Source organism: Psittacula echo (assembly GCF_963264785.1).
Source record: "Psittacula echo genome assembly, chromosome: 2".
NCBI lineage: Eukaryota > Metazoa > Chordata > Aves > Psittaciformes > Psittacidae > Psittacula > Psittacula echo.
In genome coordinates this window covers 123419402-123434918 of record NC_137737.1, presented here as the reverse complement: position 1 = coordinate 123434918, position 15517 = coordinate 123419402, and the positions used below count along the sequence as shown (strand labels likewise).

The 15517-nt window shown below is 41.2% G+C and overlaps 1 protein-coding gene across 1 annotated transcript in view; it reads right to left on the bottom strand.

The window, feature by feature from the left end:
- NKAIN3 (sodium/potassium transporting ATPase interacting 3) overlaps window positions 1–15517 on the bottom strand; it is a gene marked incomplete at both ends in the record, with an annotated part of 363381 nt that overhangs the window by 77575 nt on the left and 270289 nt on the right. Inside the window, one exon of the mRNA XM_080610873.1 lies at window positions 5196–5393. Within this exon, the coding sequence (XP_080466999.1) occupies window positions 5196–5393 (198 nt within the window). The remainder of the gene's footprint in view (window positions 1–5195; window positions 5394–15517) is intronic.

The window sequence follows — 15517 nt, the reverse complement described above, 5'->3', positions numbered from 1 at the left end:
TAAATGAAATTATTGCCCACAATAAATAGAGATCATCTCAATCCTTGCAGACCTGTACCCCAAGTTCAAGATGTTTTCAGCTTTGTTTTCTGTCTGCACATCAAGAGGGATCACATCCAAGAGTGAAAGGACATTCAAAACCATCAAAGAAACTCAATCCTTATCCAGCCAAAGTTTCAGCTCTATGCCTCATTCTTTATCTGAGGTGGCAGAGCAACGGACACAAGACAGACATGCTGCTTAATGCAGGGCTGGAGATGCTCACACATTCCCTCATTAGGATGGTAGGAGAGCTTAATAAGACAGTGTCCTGGTTCAGCAGCAGCAGTCACTTTTTCTCCTTCTTAGTAGCTGGTGCACCGCTGTGGTTTTGACTTTCAGCCTGGGAATAATACTGATAAAGCCGATGTTTTCAGTTGCTGGTCAGAATGTTTACCCTGACCAAGGACTTTGTGAGTCTCATGCTCTGCCAGGGAGGAGGGGAAGCTGGGAGGAAGCAGAGACAGGACACCTGACCCAAACTAGCCAAAGAGGTATTCCATACCACAGCACATCATGCCCAGGATGTAGAATGGAGAGTTCTCGGAAGGGCTGGATCGCTGTGGGGTGGGGGAGAGGTACCGGTCCGTGAAGTGTTGTATTCTCTTCCCTTGTTATTTCCTTTATCATTATTAATATTGGTGGCAGCAGTAGTGATTTGTGTTATACCTTAGTTACTGAACTGTTCTTATCTCAACCTGTGGGAGTTGCATTCTTTCGATTCTCCTCCCCGTCCCTCCAGGAGCGGAGGGAAGAAAGGTTGGGGGGGAAGTAGACTGCGTGGTTCTAATTTACAGCCTGGGCTTAAACCACGACAGACAGAATGCCCCTGAATGGCATCTCATAAATGTCACTGTAACCACTAGATATCATGCGAAAACATCCCTTTCCCTACCATGTCAAAAAGGTAGGGGATAAGGTTCTCTAGCAGGGATTTAAAAAATAACATGTTCTTCTACACCCTTCTAGGTAAATAGATTATCTAACTATGCCAGCTCCTGCTTTAGCCTACTCCGAGGAATGAATTGCAGCTGGACATTTGCCCACTACCCTTCTACTGATGCAGCTGCATCAACAGGAGGGAATTCCTCTGTATGCCTGGGAGCGTTCCTGGCACTGGCACGCCGTCGCCCATGCCATTATGTGTGTGGGAGGTTGGCCTGCTGTAGCTACCACTCTCCCCACACAGTTCCCAGGCACAGTTTTGCACAAGAGAATACTCCCAGGGATTATTCCCACTGGGTAGTTTGAACCAATTAGGCTGGTTTTGGAGGCTGAGACCATCAGCAGAGATGTGAGCTGTTCTAACTCAGTTGGCTTCAGTACCCAGTTCCACTGGCATGCTTAATTTATGTGTATAGATGTAGGCTATCCATCTTGCAGGAGAATCATTCAGACTTATGGTCACCACATTCTCCAACCCCAAATTTGGCTTCCACGTGCTTTTTCTTACATTTGTGATACTACAGCTTCATTCTGTAAAAAATATCTTTTTCTGGCTATGTTTTGCACTTGGTAGTGTTACTGATAAGCTATTCTCCATTGATTTGTGCTTAACTTTACCTTAGGCAGGTATGTTCACTGCTTTTCACTCCACAATGGAAATGACTCAATACTCTAAATCATCCTATATTACACCTTTGCCTGGCTTGATAGTGTAGGGAAAACCAGGCCACTTTGCAGGACTGGGATTTTTTTGTGATAAGTGTTGCTCATCTGTACGTCTTGCTGTCACCTAGGCGTTTCTATAATTGATACTTACAAGAGGCAACAGATAGACCTGTATTTGGTCAGCATCAACATGCTGAACAGCTCAAATCCTTTGCATGCTTCTAGGTTTAGACTTTTTTCTTACTTTTATTCACCCCTTCCTTTGGAGGTCTAGGTTTTAGGCATGTCTCTTCTTTTCTATAAATTTCATACCATTCTCTCATATTTCTCTTGATTTCACCTGAGTTGAAAGAAATGTTTAACATCTCCAACTTCCAATCACTTCAAGAGCCACCCAGAGTCAGGATGAGAAGCAAAGCGACTGTTTCATCAAGAAAAGATACTTTTTTTTTTTTTCTTTCAGAAACAGCTATAAAGCAAACACAAAAAGAGCTTTACTGTGTTAGAATTAAAGAAACGGCTGTTGAGCCTGTTCCCTGAAGCAGGGTCTGATGTAGTCACAGCTGCAGTATTCTGTGCATGTAAAAATATTCCATACCAGTTAAAAAAAAAAATAAAATAAAAAGTCACCTTTGAAAAATGGCGAACTGCTGCTGGTGAGTTATGTATCTTGACAGGTATCCAATATTTACCCCTGGAGGCATTTCTTCGTACAGAGGCTCTAACTCCCTTCCAAATGGAAGTGCTCACCTTCCTGGTCATTTGGAGAAGGGTTAGCATGATAAAATGATTTGTTATGCCAATAAAGTTTTTGTTACACTGTAAAATGGTTTGTTACGCCACTACTGCTACATAAAAATGTTATGAAAATTAAGTAGGTTGTAAGGTCCAAAAAGGAATAAGCTACTTTTAGGACTACCTACTAGGAAAAGGAAAAAGAAAGACCTACAATTCTTCAGTCCTGTAAAAGGCAAACTCAATGACCTTTTAACTTGCAAGTGAAATTGGTACCCCAATTTAGAAAGCAGTTATGCATCCAAAATGAATGAGAACTTGCTCAGGCCAACAGCACTCAGGAAATGGAAGGAAACTGCAACAGATTTGATCATCTAGGTGGTGACTTCTGTCTCGTGTGACAAAAAATTAAATAAGCCTAAATTACAGCTCAGAATGGAAACTGAAGTACAGACTCATGGTATGCTAATCATAGCACGCCACAGATGGGCTAGCAAGATACTAACACTGGAAAAAAAAAACCCTTACTTTGTGTATGTGATTTGTGTATGTGATTGTGCATATCAGTCTAAAGCAATATCTGAAACTGGCAACTATTTAATTCACAGTCAAGCCTTACAAGTTCCTGGCACATTTTGAACTTGTTTCATGAATTGTATCCAGAATTTATTTATGATTTTTCCAGGCAATCATTTACTCTATAAAAGGAAGGCCTGTTACATCTTACGCTTTGTAATTATTACATAGTTTTTACACTTTTCCATTTTCATGTTTCTTTTAGTTTGCATCTATTAACTGGTTTTATTCTATTATTTTAATATTAATATTTGTGTTCCTTCCATTTAGTAAATTTTGACCAGAATTGTACTGCACTGACAAATGCAGAGGAAAACTGTTCCTGATTCCAACTGAACTCTAAATTTGTTTCTAATCACAAAGAATCTAGAAAATTCTAGAAATTTGTAACACAAAACATATTTCTTTATAGAAGTGAGGTAATACTGTAAATACTTATGGTTTTCTCCTTTTAAATCAACCACACTTCAGTTTCCCTTGGACAGCCTTACGAAGCAGAGGGAATGATGCTGTGTGGCAAAAGAGGAAAAAGAGCCTTCTTTGAATATCAGGCCACCACAGGAGTAAGGAAGGTGCATTCAGTTGAGCTTTACAGATGTAGTATGCAAAATTCTTCTGCAAGGTCTGCTTTCACAGAAATGTTATAATGTATGGTGACATACACAGGGCTGGGCCTCAAGAAAATTAAACTTTGACTTCACTGGAAAAGATCCTGTCTTTGCTGCCTGACTGAACAACAGTCAGGAGAAGGCTTGTGTAGGTGTTTGTGATATCACTGATGGCTGAGCAGCTGATAGGTGCAGACACACAGCTTGTGTAGTTGCATGTGATGTCACTGGTCCACTAAACAAGTCCACTAATTCAGATCTGGATTGTCAAGTGGAAGTTAATTAATCACTGATGTAAGATACAAATTGACCAAATTCTGAGTAAAAGCAGTGACAAGGAAAGAGCACTCGGCATCTTACAAAAGGCATTTAGTAATGAAGAGAGGTTACCTTGAACTTTCAGACTACTTCATTCAAGACAGTTGGACAGGATGACAGATACAGCCACATACACTAATTATTTTCTTTCAAAAGAGAAATGTCCTTATCTTGAAAAAAAAACCCCATCAAAACGTGAAAGTAAATTTAAACTAATAAGTGAGATTTATCATGCATATCCCTTCTACTTTGCTAGTGGAAGTATTTACCAGCCAGACAGTAAAACAGCATGAAGTACTAAATAGACCAGGAATACCCAGCCCTTTGGTTGTTCACACCAGGTAGCTCACCTCACTAGTAGGTGTGGACTGCAGACTGCATCTCTTCTCACATTGTCTGACAAGCACTGATCACCATCGTTAGGACCACAAACTATGAGGATTTATATTCTCAGAATAGGTCTGGGCATCTGGGGTGTATCAGACGTCTGTACACGTATTTGGGACAGGTCATACTACACGCAGCTATGTACAGAAAGAGCTACCACTTCTAAAAGATCACATGCAGCTCATGCCAAACAACTTTTAATCACAAGCAGAAGCAGCCATCAGACTAAAGAAAGACTGCGGCCAAGACTGGGCTGTTGCTCCCAAAGCAACTTATCCAGCCCCAGCACTTTCCTGCACTGCAGACATTTTGTAGTAAGTTCTTGTATTTGCAGTTTTTGACTGGTATTGCAACTACAATCACAGAGGTGGAGTATTCTGATAATGCAGACGTTTCAGGGAAGAACAAATAACGTGGTTAAATATAAACGGGTACTTTAATTTCTGATACTTCTCTGACCTTTTTCAAGAGTTACAACCGTATCTCACTTTGGGAAGAAACTCAGCCATGTACCATGTAAAATATATGTACATTCAGGGCTGAATAAATATCATCATTGATTGTGAACTTCAGAAAGCTTTAGCCAAATTAATCTTGAACTAATCTGCTCTCCTTTGCTATGCATGTCTTAGTGAATGAGATCCAAGAACTCAAGTTAATTTTCACCTGTCCCATCAAAGGCCAGAATGGAGATTATGACTGCACAGAGCTTTATGAGATAGGAGCAGTGCACATTTTAATAATGTGAATATCATTCTCTAGTTCAAAATTAGAGATATTTTAAAAATCAAAACCAACTTAAAATCTGTGCTGTCATCCATCACCTACTACATCCCCTGTCAGGATAAAGACACCAAACAGCAGCAGGCTGCATGTGAAAGGACTGCTGGAATCTGAGTGCAAAAAGAAACGTGAACTTACAGAGAGGAGTATTTGGATAGCGCTGTGAATGACCTCTAGGTACTGGAAATCAATGATGCAGCCCGTCACAGAGACGTAGGAGTAATCCTCTAGGATGCCAGGGGCAGAAGGACGCACCACCCTTCGTACGCAGCCCGGCCCGTGTTCCCGCCACCAAGAGCGGTGCATTGAGATGTTAAAGGTCATGAGATCAGTTTCCTAGGAGAAAGGGAGGGAAGAAGTGTGAAAACCTCTCAACTCCAAGGTAGTTGTAAAAAGTGTGTGCAAAATTGTCAGCCATATGCCCACAAAATACCCCTGTTGCCCTTTACATCTCTGAAAATCTGTCCTGTCATTCTGTCTGTGGCTGTTTATTTTCATCCTGACCAAAGGGACATTTGGTCCACATTCCAGTTGCAGGAGGAGTCCTCTTGTTTTTCTCTGTACACTGTGTTTATTCTGGCCACACCTGAAAATTAACAGTTGAATTATATTCTGCCAGTCTTTGTTACTGCTAGTTAGCAGTAAGAAATCTGCTTTTGTGATCTGCTGTTTTGCTGTCCATAACTTCTTTACCCTTAAAATGCAGATTTGCTGGAGCATTATTTACAGTTGATGAGGCATTTCTCTTTTGACTTTGCATGTCATTCCTTCATGCTGGTTCAGAACATTTTCATCTGCAATATGAAAGTAACTTTTAAAATCAGGAGCTGACAGACAATTCAGTTTAATGAATATATAATTATAAATATAGTCTCAGGAAACAGCCAAGACTTTCTTCATAAAACAATGCCAAAGATTGCACAGTGTTATCAAGTGCTTTTAAAAACTGTCAACTGTAAGAAATGTCATCTGTCAAGCAATACGCACATACTTAATTCTCACCTTTTTCAGTAAGTCTTTGTTGAGTAGGAATATGGATTTGCCATGTGGGTTAGTGTGTAGCATATATGGCAATGTAACACTTCCTAACTGTTATCACAACTGAGGGAATGAAATGTGATGTTAGTGGCTCTGGTGTCAAATCTTTCTTTGCTCTCAAGGGGTTTTTCCTCCTTTATTTCTTTTTTTTTTTTTTTGTCTTTTAAGTTTTGATTATTATGCCCTGTTTCAATGTTTGTGCTTGGTTAGTTCTGTTACCATTAGAAAAATGGTAAATTTGCGTAGGGAAACAGCATGGAAAATGTTGCTGACACATGTAAAATGTAAGAATTAGTCATGTGGTCAGAACAAACATCTCTTATAAATAAAATCTTTCATTTCTGGAATACACTTATGTTTGGTTCTTGGGGTGATTAAAAGAAATTGCTTGACTTGATGGTCATGTTTAGAGATGCTTAACTCATGTTCATATTTAAAGGCTGCTAGCCATGCAGAGAAGGAAACAACAATATTATAGTTAAAATTCTTTGATTAAAACCAAAAGAGATGTCATGACTGCACTTGCTGCTTTTTTTTTTTTTTAATATATATTATTATTCAGAAATCATGGATAAGGCTGGGAGAACATCTTTCCATAATTATTTTTCACTGTGTGTATTATGTTCTGAGTCCTGGAAGCAGGTAAAAGTATGTAATGATTGCCCAGCAAAGCTCAGTTTTAGAAACGCAAACAAAACCATCTGGTATATTAGCTTGACCTCTAAAATATTACTTCACAAAATGGCAGCCATAAGCTGTTTGAGCTGATAAATGTTAAGCTGCCAATCAATAAAAGAAAGCCTGACAAAAATTAATCATTTTTTGTTGTTAGCGGCTGAAGCACACTCTTCTCTAACTTCTTGGAGGTTCTTAATCCATAAAGTGAGCCAAATGTGCCAGGCATTAAAAAATTAACCTGTATCTTTATAGTAATTTTCAGAAGTATAGAAAATTCAAAAACTCTTTGCCTGGGTGTAGAGGTTTTAAATATCAGCAAACTTTTGGGTGTGTTTCAGTATTTGTGAATTCAGAGCTTGGAAACACTGTAAATGGTGGAAAAGCTGCTGCCCAAGTGGCTTATTCATAGTTGTATTTTTAATTAAAATTCAGAATTCTTTCAGAAAGTACAAGCAGATGCTTGAAGTTTTTCAACAGATCATGTACTATCTTCCAGTGTACATCACAACATCACAGTGTACAACACAAGCAATCATTAAGCAAATGTGTATAAAATTCCTAATCTTCAGCAGATGATGTAATGTAAACTGCATATTTCTTGTAAAAAGAATGCTGCTTCATAGCAAGAAACTCAGTTTCCGGCTCTGTACAAGAGACATCAAGTAGTCTCTTTGACGAATCCAGTTGGGATTCATTTAACAATTGAAATTTCAGTCATGGATGGAAAGCTGCTGTCTTCTGAGCTTCAGACCCATTACATTTATCTTGCCTTGTATTGCATACATCAGTGGGTAAACTATACGTCCTGAGCTGGTAACCTCTCAGACAGATTCCATAAACTAAGAGGAGGCAGAACAGAGATACCAGGACTTCCAGGAAAATCATGTGGGACTTAATGTAAATTACTCTTTTTCCTTTTCAGTCAGCACTAAAGCAATACTCCAGTCTGTGGTAAGAAGTTTGTTTCTGAGTGTAGGATCAGCCCAATAACCACCCTTCTACTGATGTAGAGTCCAGAGTCCCACTTAACTGTCTACAGTTTTTTAAGCTTTTAAACTATGTATAGGATTTGTGTTGTCTGTCAGCCCAAGGATTAATTTTGATCACTATTGGAAATCATTGCTGTGGCAGGTATTTTCTTTTAGGTGCAATGTAATCCCTTTAAGTCCCAGTAATATTGTTTCTAAGTGCTTGCAGATAATGTTTAATTTCATTATATCTACTTAAATTCTACATTTGTTTTCAAATGGACATTTTCTATTAGGCAGGGTTTTGAGCAACCTGATCTAGTGAAAGATGTTCGTGCCCATGACAGAGAGGTTAGTGCAGATGATTTTTGACGGTCCTTTCTGACCCAAACCATTCTATAATTTTACGATTCTATTTTTAGGTTGTGAATCTAGATACATTTTAACAGATAATAGCATAGACCAATTTATTGTAAAACTGAAGAGCAATAATAAGGATTATGTTCCTTTTGTTCACTTCTGCCTACTTTATATACAGCGCCTATACTAACAACACAAAAAATTAATGAGAAATTAAGACTAACTAAAGTCACCACGTGTAAAGTAAAGGACACTAAAACTCCAGGAAAAAACCCTCAACGCACCAAGATTCCTTGTACAACAAAGAAATATTAAACTGTGACATGATGATTATGCATTGTAGATATATTTTTTCACTGTACGTTTCTGCTTTATGACATGCTAGTTTACATTTCTTTCTTCCCTTCTTATTATCTGAAAAATACACTTTTAGAAAAATTGTAACAAAAGGCATTAGCACATTGGGGGAGATGGAGGAGAAGCACTTTTCCCTCCACAAGACAGCAGTCAATACCTGAAATTTTACAGAAAGGTGCAAGAGCACTAAGGCTTGGCAAAGCATACCGTTACATACCTTGACTTTATTTATTGTTGATTGTGTGGTATCTAGCCCTTCCTAGCCCTTATTATTTTATTAATACATACTATAATGCTTATTATAAATAGCCATTAATTAGGTTGAGGCAAAAAGTATTCATATCCCAAGAGTATCAAGGATGCTCTAGATTTGTCTGACTACCCAGTTTCTGTTTTTACCAGTGAGAAGAAAAGATTTTTATTCAAACAACTGTTCAACAGGTAATAAAAAGATAATATGCACAATGCTAGCAAAACCCCAACACATTTCCTTGTAATTCTCTACAGCCAATTAGGTTCATAGTTAAGATGTAGTGGTGTTGACATGGATAAGGGACACACACATTCCTCTAGTATCTAATTTCAATGAGACATTAATCCTCATTAGATACAAATGATGTGCTCCAGTGTTAAGAAAACCTGCTCTAATTGTAGGAGTACTTTGAAGCATAAGCATCAACTATTAGCCAAAGACACTCATTAGAAGCATAATCTTAGTTTTCCACCCTGTTAGAAAGCCAGAAGGCAAGAAGTCAGCAAGAGAAGCATACTGCTGTACTCCTCATGCAGGGTTAGTATTAGTCACAAGAACAAGTCATAAGAGTCAGCAAGGGGCTGTTTTTTGAAACTTGCTGCCCTTAAAAACGAGCTCTGATCTTTGACAATAATTAGGTCCGTACTCAAATCCCAGCTCCACGGCTTATGCCTTTTCCTTGGTCTACCTCCCTTTTGTGGCAGTCTGTCTGAGAAAAAAGCCCAGAGAGGTAACACACTACAACAGAAAAAAGCTCAAAACCTGAAAGAAAAAAATGGCATTAGAAAGTGTGATTGGATCAATGTGAGCCTTACTCATCACTTGTCATAGGAAGTTCAACATGAGCACAAAGATGTCATGACAGCCCAGAAAAGCTGTTGTGCTTCAATGGAGTCCTTGACATGTGATTAAGCTGACCACTTAGTCTGAAAATTGCTCTCACCTATTCCCTCTGATGATCCAGAGGTACGAGACAAGACAAGCCTGGAGTGATGGCAAACTGCAAGCACTGCTTCTGTGCGTCAGGTTTTAAAGACTGGGAATAGGATAAGGGTTTGTGTGAAGTCAAGGGTTTGTGCAGATTGCTGTGTCCCTTACTCAAGCTATATCTGATTTTGACTGAAATGAAGAATCAAGACAAGACTGAAATGTAACTGTAATAGTAAAGAACTAGAAACATCATCGCAGGCCATATATAGACACCAGCACAAATGCTGCAGGAAAACTTTTCACAGCAGAAAGCCAGGAAAGGTAAAAGGCTGCTTGAAAAACTCTTGGTATATAAAAAAAATAAAAATAAAAATGTGAAAATATTCCACTTATGGGCCAGAAAATATTCTGATCAAAAGGCTAATAGAACTATGAACACATTTGAAAATGAGTTTATAATGTACAGCAATTTTGAGTCTCAGCAAGAACAATTTAACCTATCGGGTTTTTTTTCTTTTGTTTTAAAATGATATTGCTGAGATCCCTATGGAGTTAAGCATACATTTGAAATATCACAAGATTAAAATTTGACACCACCATATCTTCCCTCAAAGATAAACTGTCTCAAACTGCTACAGAAAGCTCTTCCCACACTATTTTGTCATATTTTATTTATTGATACCCAAAGCAGAAAGGATCAGACTCCTGTGCCTCAGCACTGTATTCAGCATCTAAGCATTCAACAAATACACTGGCTAAGGAAGTACACACCTATTGAGAAGAGTCTTGCACTGTTGATGGGGACTGGACTTCTACACTTAAAATGGATAGGTCTGGCCTGGCTTGATCATGCTAAAACTATTTGTTATTCTGTAGTCTTCTGTCTTTTGAACCATAGGCATCCCAATGTTACAAACACCACATAACTAACTCTTTCTTGTGGTTTTAGTTTAACGTTTAATTTTAACATTACTAGGAAATCATATGTGGCTAGTTTACTCAGGGTCAAATTGTGCAATAGCAGTGAAAGCTCTTTTATTCTCTGGTATAAGGAAGAAGTTCTTTACTGTGAGGGTGGTGAGGCACTGGAATGGGTTGCCCAAGGAAGCTGTGAATGCTCCATCCCTGGCAGTGTTCAAGGTCAGGTTGGACAGAGCCTTGGGTGACATGGTTTAGTGGGAGGTGTCCCTGCCCATGGCAGTGGGGATGGAACTAGATGATCTTAAGGTCCTTTCCAACCCTAACCATTCGATGATTCTATAAAATGGCTACTGATTGTTGAGGAAAGATTCAAGTGCACTGGAAAACACAGCATTTGCCTCAATGCTCTTCTGCAAGTTGTTCATGCACCTAGGCCATCATCCACTGTCAGTGTTAGTAATGTTTTTTTTAGTGACGGTCCAAAAAAGAAAGAAAAGGTAAACCCAGCAGCTACTGTTGAGAATTTCATTTTTTAATGATTTCTCTGGAATATTTCCCAGATTTCACATCTGCCCTGGCACAGCAGCCTGCACTTCAGAAAGCAAGTCTCACTGGAGGTGCAGTGGGAACAGCTACATTTACTCACAGTGCTTTCGCTCTCTTAATTTGAAATACTGTGCTTGCTACTTACACTTTAAAGAAACCCAGCTAGTCAGTAAGAACAAGAACAATATACTTGATAAAAACCACAGGTAGGTCACCTTCTGGTTCCCAATATGCCAGTTGCAACATCAGGAGCTGAAAAGGTAGAGAATCTGTGACAGACAGATTAAGATGCTTTCTTCTGTTGTCATGATATGATATTTTTAGCTTGTGTCCCATATTTCTGTCCTTGGTTGTGATATAGAAGCAATAGTTATTATGTTCAAAACACAAAAAGTGTACTGCCAGCACCAGGCATTAATGTTTTGGATAATTTTTCTATAGTACAAATACCAGAATCAATTTCATAGAATCATAGAATGGTTTGGATTTTCATTTTCTGGAGAAGACTAAGGCAAAAAAGTCTTTAAGTACGTTAACCTTCTCCATATCCCTCGTAACCAGGTCTCCTGTTTCCATCCAGAAAGTGCCTACAGTTTCCCTAGTCTTCCATTTATCACCACCATATCTATAGAAGCTTTTCCTGTTGCCTTGATATCCCTGGAGAGATTTAATTTTGTCAGGGCTTTAGCTTTCCTAACCTGATCCCTGGCTGCTCTATTTCTCTGTATTCCTCCCACGGTACCTGTTGTTCCCAATCTCTGTAGGCTTCCTTTTTGTGTTTGAGTTTGTCAAGGAGGCCTCCTGGCAATTTTGCCTGACTTCCTCTTTGTTGGAATGCATTACTCCTGAGCTTGGATGATCTGATGCTTGAATACTGACCAGCTTTCTTGGGCCCCTCTTCCCTCCAGGGCTTTACTCGATGGTACTCTACCAAGCAGATCCCTTAAGAGGCCTAAGTCTGCTCTCTGAAGTCCAGAATAGTTAAGCTTGTATGCAACTAATAGACACAGTTTGTGCCCAAAGTCCACATAATCTAGTATGAGGAACAGATGCAATGTAGCTTCTAGTCGACACAAGGATCATCTTTGTCATTATCCAAACAACTGTGTCTTGTGCATAGTGGTTGTGAACAAAAAGAAACCATGGGGATAAAGGAATGATTAAGAATACAATGTCACAATAACAGTACAGTTAATTTTAATAATTTCCTTAATTTCTGATGGGTTCTGTGCTCTGTCTCACTGTGCCAACTTGTCGTGGTTTAAGCCCAGGCCGTAAATTAGAACCACGCAGTCTACTTCCCCCCCCACCTTTCTTACCTTCGCTCCTGGAGGGACGGGGAGGAGAATCGAAAGAATGCAACTCCCATGGGTTGAGATAAGAACAGTTTAATAACTAAGGTATAACACAAATCACTACTGCTACCACCAATAATAATAATGATAAAGGAAATAACAAGGAAAAGAATACAACCGCTCACCGACCGGTACCTCACCCCCACCCTGCAGTGATCCAGCCCTTCCGGGCCCCCTCAATTCTACATCCTGGGCATGACGTGCTGTGGTATGGAATACCTCTTTGGCTAGTTTGGGTCAGGTGTCCTGTCTCTGCTTCCTCCTGGCTTCTCCTCCTCCCTGGCAGAGCATGAGACTCTCAAAGTCCTTGGTCAGTCTAAACATCAGTGTTATCAGCTCTGTTCCCAGGCCGAAAGTCAAAACCACAGTGCTGCAGCAGCTACTGAGAAGAATTAAAAATGACTGCTGCTGCTGAACCCAGGACAGTATCCACCCCTTATTCCATACCATTCATGTCATGCTCAGATCCCACATTTTCAATATATCATCACTTTCATCTCAGTGCACTCTTATCTTAGTGCACGGACCAATCCCTATAAAGCTGCTGAGTTCATTCAGTCCATGATGGTGGGCTCCATCTCTTGTAACAGTCTTTCAGAGCAGGAGAGGCCCATTGCAAAGTCCACCCCTCGATCATGAGTCCATCTCTGTGTTGCATCTCTGCCCTGATGGCCTGAAGTGTCACGGGCCCATCAGACTCAAAATAATTCACCCTCCCCTGCAGCAGTCTCTGCAACTTGTCGTCGGGGACTCCACACAGCTTCCAAAGCACTGGAGGGGCCCAGTGGATTAGATACTCGCCCATACTGTCCCACACACCGTGACACTCATGACTGTCCAGCCTTGGGGAAAACCTCTCGGTCCCTCTGTATTGTCTAAACCCAGACAAGACCCAAACCTGACTCTGCTTAACTCTCGGGATCAGACAAAATGGTCGTGGGTAGAACACACTCTGTGTGTGTGCCAACAGGGTGATCCCCATCACCATCAGCAGGCAAGTCCCAAGGGTACCCAAAGGCCATTTAAAACCTTCAGAACTCTCAAATGATGCTGCTGTGCTTGCTGGCTCTCTCACCACCAGCTTCTCTTTTTTCCGAGTCCAGATCTTCCTCCTCTGCCTTGCTGGGAAATGCTGCGGGGTCTCCTGCATCCTCCTGGGGCTCAGGCTCGCGGGGCTCGGTGGGCGGCTGCTGGGGGATGCTCTCTGCCGCTGAGGGGCTGGGCTCGGCCGCGGGGCTCGGCTCCTCCGCCGCCTCCTCCCGCTGCTCGGCAGCCGCCTCCTCCCGCTGTTCGGCAGCCGCCTCCTTCCCGGCCTCCGGCCCCGCTCCCGCCGCCGCTTGGTCCCCGGGGCCCCTCTCCCGGGCTGCTTCGGCTGCCGCCGGCTCCCGGGGCCGCTCCCCCTCAGCTCCCCGCAGCCTCACAAAGACGGAGGCGAGGACGAGGGCCAGGACGGTGAAGAGCAGCGGGACGGCCAGGTACAAGTCCACGGCCACGTCCATCCCACCCTGCTGCCGGAGCCTGCCCGTATTACAAGCCATTACCATAAAATACAATGAAACAAGAACCTTAGCCCAAGGCCCACACTTGATAAACACTAACACAGCAAATACCAGCTCTAAGTAAGCTACAGCATACTGAAACTGTGACATCAGGAGAAACAACTTTGAGAGCCAATAAATCAGCATTGTGCCTTGGTCAGATCTGTTGTTATCTCAACCCTTCAAGCCCCACGTTGGGAGCGGTTCTAATTAGAACTGCGTGGTTCTAATTTACAGCCTGGGCTTAAACCACGACACAATTATAACGACACTATAACATCTTTTGCTATGTAAGGAGATAAATGTTATGCTGGAGATAGATGCAAGAGAGAGTGGGTCCTAAATTTAAGGTTCTGTACCAGACTACAATGACATTAAAAAGCACCATAAAAAGACTTAAAAACTCACTTGAATGTTAAAATTTCTGACAAGAAAAATAACTCCCTCTTTTGAGATTAACCAGAATGTTTCTACCTGCATCCGGGAACACTTTTAAAGATTAATAGGCCAGTTTAAGCAACTGCTATTGTGTTCTCTGTTTTGCTTGCTCGAAGCAATGCAATTGCTCACAATATTGCCAACTCTTGTTGTTTTATGGCAAGTCTGGTTATGTTCAGCATTTTTGTTAAAGACTCCATTCCCAGGGACATGAGATTACAATAAGAAGCTAGGCTTATTACAAGAAACTGAGCTGAAGAGTAAAAGCTTCAAAAATCATGAGCCCCACTACTACACACTTCAAGTGTGTGCTGTAATTTAGAATCATATAATCATAGCATAGTTACGGTTGGAAAGGACCTTAAGATCATCTAGTTCCAACCCCTCTGCCATGGGCAGGGACACCTCACACTAAACCATGTCACCCAAGGCTCTGTCTAACCTGGCCTCAAGGGATACCAGGGATGCCTGCCAACACCGCCAGGGATGAAGCATTCACAACTTCCTTGGGCAACCCATTCCAGTGCCTCACCACCCTCTCAGTAAAGAACTTCCTCCAATCTATCCAATCTAAACTTCCCTTGTTTAAGTTTTAACCCGTTACCCCTTGTCCTGTCACTACAGTCCCTAATGAATAATCCCTCCCCAGCATCCTTGTAGGCCCCCTTCAGATACTGGAAGGCTGCTATGAGGTCTCCACGCAGCCTTCTCTTCTCCAGGCTGAACAGCCCCAACTTTCTCAGCCTCTCTCCATATGGGAGGTGCTCCAGTCCCCTGATCATCCTCGTGGCCCTTCTCTGGACTTGTTCCAACAGTTCCATGTCCTTTTTATGTTGAGGACGCCAGAACTGCACACAATACTCCAAGTGAGGTCTCCCGAGAGCAGAGTAGAGGGGCAGGATCAATTTGCATTATTTGCTGATTTTTTTTTAAAGCTGGGCTCCTGTAATATATAGATGGGTAGCACCTGTGTCACCAGCTCAGATCATGCTTATCCAGGGCATCATGTGCCATAGCCCCTTTCCCTCAGATGACCATGGATACGTTAAGGTGTAGGAAATGACCATTTTTTGTTTGT